The sequence below is a fragment of the Trichomycterus rosablanca genome, chromosome 24 (assembly GCF_030014385.1).
Source record: "Trichomycterus rosablanca isolate fTriRos1 chromosome 24, fTriRos1.hap1, whole genome shotgun sequence".
Taxonomy (NCBI): domain Eukaryota; kingdom Metazoa; phylum Chordata; class Actinopteri; order Siluriformes; family Trichomycteridae; genus Trichomycterus; species Trichomycterus rosablanca.
In genome coordinates this window covers 155,386-160,000 of record NC_086011.1, presented here as the reverse complement: position 1 = coordinate 160,000, position 4,615 = coordinate 155,386, and the positions used below count along the sequence as shown (strand labels likewise).

The window sequence follows — 4,615 nt, the reverse complement described above, 5'->3', positions numbered from 1 at the left end:
GGGGGGTGGTGGACGGGGGGGTGTAGATGAGGGTTGACCCCCCTGTAGGAGCTCGTGGTGACCCCCTGATCTTCTCTCTCTGTAGACGGAGGACGTGATCGTTGGACGCTTGGGGACGTGTACAGAGGAGGGCAAGAAGGTTCGGAGGAACGGAGGAAAGAATTATCTGGCCGTCTTCCGCCGAGTACAAGATCCTCAGTCCTGATCCTAAATCCTGAGTCCTGATCCTAAATCCTGAGTCCTGATCCTCATCCCTCAGTCCTGATCCTCATCCTGATCCTAAATCCTGAGTCCTGATCCTCATCCTGAGCTTCGTTCTCATGGCGCTCCTTCAGAACTCAGCGCTGCTGCATTATTATAGTTTTATTTTTTTTCTATATTCGTTTTTCTGTTTATAATTTCTTTAACATTTTGAACTCTCACTTCTGTACAGCAGCTGCTTCTGAATCATGTTGTTCTATCTGAAGTTCTTTCGCTGTACCCGTGTTCCTCTGTGTCCTGATCACTACTGAACTCTGTAGTTTACTGCAGCGGTGAGGAACATGATCATGAACGATGGATGTGATGGGACGGTGGAGCCGCTCTGTTCTTCAGTGTAATAGAATAATCAGACTCTGGGGGAGGATCTGATATTATCAGATAAAATCTGGACTGGTCATTGCTGAAGGATCGCTGTTAGAGACGAGAACTCATCCTACTATCTTTATTCTCCACATGAACATTTATTATCAATAAAATCTTTTTACTTCCTTTTTGTCAGCGTGTTTTATTTTGTGGTTTAAACACTTCAGATCATTAAAATAACATTAATTATTATTACTATAGTTATTACTATTATTATTAGAATGATTAATACTATTATTAATGTATTATTATAGTTATTTTACTTCTGTTAATATTATTAGTGTTACTATTATAACTATTATACTGTATATTGTTATTTTTATTAATATTATTACTATTATTATTAATAATATTTTTGGTGTTTATATCACCTAATATTATTACTATTTTTTTTAAATCTTTTTTTATTATTATTATCATTTTAAATTTAATTCTTGTTCTTATTTTATTTGAATATGTTAATCAGATTAATAGAACACTCGAGTTAATCTGTTACTATAAATAACATCACTTTATAATGTCTGTTACTTTCTGCTCAAACCTGTGACCCAGTCACCCTAACCCTACTTCTCATTATATAACATATTTATTTCAGTACACATTACAGTCATGAACATTTTTGATAGATTTCAGGGTTTTTAGACACATCAGGTTGATTCCTTAAAGAAAACAGACATGCCAGTAGGTGGATTTGTGAGTGTGGTGAGCTGTGGAAGCTGGATGTATGGATGAAGGTTTAATGGTGTGTTCTGACCCCTCTGCTGAGACGTTAGATCTTGATGATGATGGTGGTTCTCAGGTCTGGTTGGATCTCAGTGCTGATTGTTCTGATGAATCTGGATTAATCAGAAGTGATTGGATGTGAGAGGTGTCAGCAGTCCTGTTCCTTGGTCCAGGTTCTGCAGGACTTTTTGCTGAGTCTGCAGTAAATCTGGAGCAGATAAGCAGCTCCTGCAGCGCCGCGTCGCTTCTGCTCGACTCTGATTGATTTTTTTATGACCTTTACACTCGGACACACAGAGCTGGATGGATTTTCCCTAAAGGTTATGTTTTCTCTTCCATGAACGCTGTGCTGGCATGAAGAGAAACGCTGATAGTGCACGTTCATCTCTGCACCGCCGTCTCCATCCATCAAGCAGCTCACGCCGTTAAGCAACGATCACGTTATATAACATCATATATATCACTACATACTGAACTATTATACATCTCTAATTACTTTATACACTAATGAGCACATGAGGACCCCCCACTACACTCCGGCTGTGTTAATCATGAGCGTCGATCAAACACTCAGTCCTGTCACCTGGGAATGATGCGCTGATGCACCAGATAAATGACGCTACACCATCAATAAAACATCACGTTTAATATTTAATCAAAGTTCTGCACTAAACATTTATTTTCTCTTCACATCATCAATAACGATACAACAATTACAGTTCACAGTAAAAACCAGCGAGGGGTTCAGGTTGAACCCTAACAACACTGCTGCACCTGCTACACTCACACTACCACCATGTCATTACCATTAGTGCCATTGCAGTACAGAGACTGGTCCACCACCCAAATTATACCTGCTCAGTGGGGGTTCGTTTTGATTGATAAACAGGGTTTGAGGAGGGGGACGAACTTAAAGGACGACCTGATAAAGACTAAAACAAATGTGTCAGTAAAACCATTAGAAGATTCTTAAACAACCAAAGACTTTATAGCCGGATTCAACAACACACACCAGTTATGACCAAGAGGCTCAGGAGGGGTTAACTGGACTGGACTAAACTACACCAGAGGGAATTTGGACAGGACTGCAGGGTTCTGGAACACACTTCTATAGAGTGAGAAATCAAAACTGGTCATGTGGATCAGCGGCTCGACTGGAGCTTGATAGATGAGGCTCATGATCACTAAGGGTCAGTGATAATGGGGGGGGGGGGGATCTCAGGATCTCAGATCCTCAGATTTGAATCCCACAGACAGATTAATGAAGTGTAGTGTGAGGGTGTGTGAGATGCCGACGCTGACCGGCACTCTGAGGTGTGTGTGGAGTGGACGTGTGTTCCACTGATTTGTGACCGTTACTCCTGAAATGATGTAAAGTATCGACGTGTCTGCAGACTCCTGATCCTTCAGCGTTTTGACCATCCTGAGAGATGACTGATTGTGTGTGTGTGTGTGTGTGTGAACTTTCAACTGATTAACACAACAACGTCTTAACACCGCTGATAAGGGACTACTACTACACACACTAACACACACACACACACTAACACACACACATACTAATGCACACAGGTAATCCATAATCTATGAACCACAGCATGGCCATGTAATCAGAGAGTGCAGGCGCTAGACCTACATACGTTTATAAAGAACGTTTATATTTCATGATTGTTTCTGTGACTGAACAGTTAGAATTAGAATCCGGTTTCTGATAATGTAATAAAATCAGTGAAGAACACAAAGCTGCAGCAGAAGTGAGTCTCTCTCTCGTCCCTGATCAACTGGTCTGATTAAAACCATCTACAAGCTCCTGGCACGAATCCGCCTGGATCTTTCACCCACTCTACTTGGTAGAACTGTTTGGAGTTTAACCAAATTTATGGGTCATTTTAATGCAGTCCAGAGATTTTACCTGTGCTGAGATCAGAACTTTCATTTGTTCTGAATTTTCATGCATACATTTTAAAACTGTTTGTTCTGATGTGTGTTTATCGTCCTGCTGGAACTCCTGACCGAGTCCAAGCTTGAAAATACTGAGATAATCTACCCTCATCATTACTCTGTTCACTTTCCACAAAAGCACCAGATCATAATACTACCACCACCGTGCTTCACACTAGGAACTGTGTCAGGTATAATCATCACACCTTTTTCCTCCAGTCTGACCCCAAATTCTCCTACAGAAGGTTTTTTTCTTTGTGGATGTGACTCCAGTCGAGCTTTAAGATGATGAATCTGCAGCAGGAGCTACTTTTTTTCTCTGCAGGTTTGGTAAAGCTCACTCGACTGTGTACAGTCACAGCTGTGTTCCAGAAGCCTAAAGTTCATGACAGAACCGTTTCTGGTGGGTCTGACCTGAAATCTCCTTTCAGTATCAGATGAATTGTTTGTACAGATAAGCTTGGTACCTAAAGTTTGTTTGGAGGAGTGATAGTGCAGTGGTGAAAGTACTGGCCTAGTGATCAAAAGGTTGCTGCTTCAAGTCCAGTCACTGACAGCTTTTCACTGTTGGGCCCCTTTAGCATCTGCTAAAATTCTGTACACATAAAATTACTTTAAAATCTGGACATTCCTGATGCGTGAAATTCAGAAGTGTTAATTTAGTTCCAGTGGTTAGGTGTTAATGCAGTACTTGGTAGTGTTGAATTCTGTTGAACACCGTTTCTGTGTCACGTTATTAATTGATCATGTTTTTATGAGAATCTGCTCCTATTGAACAGAATTCAGAGGTTTGCTGGAATTCTGACCTCTGGTTGGACACACCTTCAGCACAGTCCCGCCCCCTTCCTCCCAATTCTGAGAGTGTGATGATGAAAGTGGTGTGTGTGTGTGTGTGTGTGTGTGTGTGTGTGGTGGGGAGTGTATTATAAATACTGAGCAGAGCGAGGTGAGTGTAGGGTGAGCTCACTCACTCACAGCACAGACAGGAGTGTGTGTGTGTACAGGAGTGTGTGTGTGTACAGGAGTGTGTTCAGTGTGCGGGAGTGTGTGTGTGTACAGGAGTGTGTTCAGTGTGCAGGAGTGTGTGTGTGTACAGGAGTGTGTGTGTGTGTACAGGAGTGTGTTCAGTGTGCAGGAGTGTGTGTGTGTACAGGAGTGTGTGTGTGTACAGGAGTGTGTGTAGTATAGAGTGAGTAAGTAAGTACAGTGTGTATTACAGTAAGCTATGAGCATTATGGAGCACATGATGCGTTTACCCTGGAGGGGCGTGACCCCGGTGATCAGGTGGGCAGTGAACCAGGTACCGGAGGTGAAGACCCTGGATCAG

The 4,615-nt window shown here is 42.0% G+C and overlaps 1 protein-coding gene across 2 annotated transcripts in view; it reads left to right on the top strand.

Moving 5' to 3' along the window:
* mettl1 (methyltransferase 1, tRNA methylguanosine) overlaps positions 1 to 749 on the top strand; it is a 9,128-nt gene extending 8,379 nt beyond the window's left edge. Inside the window, exon 6 of one of the 2 annotated variants that reach the window (XR_010007480.1) lies at positions 86 to 172. Coding sequence is in view for 1 of the 2 variants with exons in the window: in XM_062986687.1 (XP_062842757.1) it covers positions 86 to 205 (120 nt within the window). In the remaining variant the exon portion in view is untranslated. Of the gene's footprint in view, positions 1 to 85 lie in introns of both variants that reach the window. The other variant, XM_062986687.1, reaches the window with a different exon arrangement.
* The last annotated feature ends 3,866 nt before the right edge of the window (positions 750 to 4,615 follow it).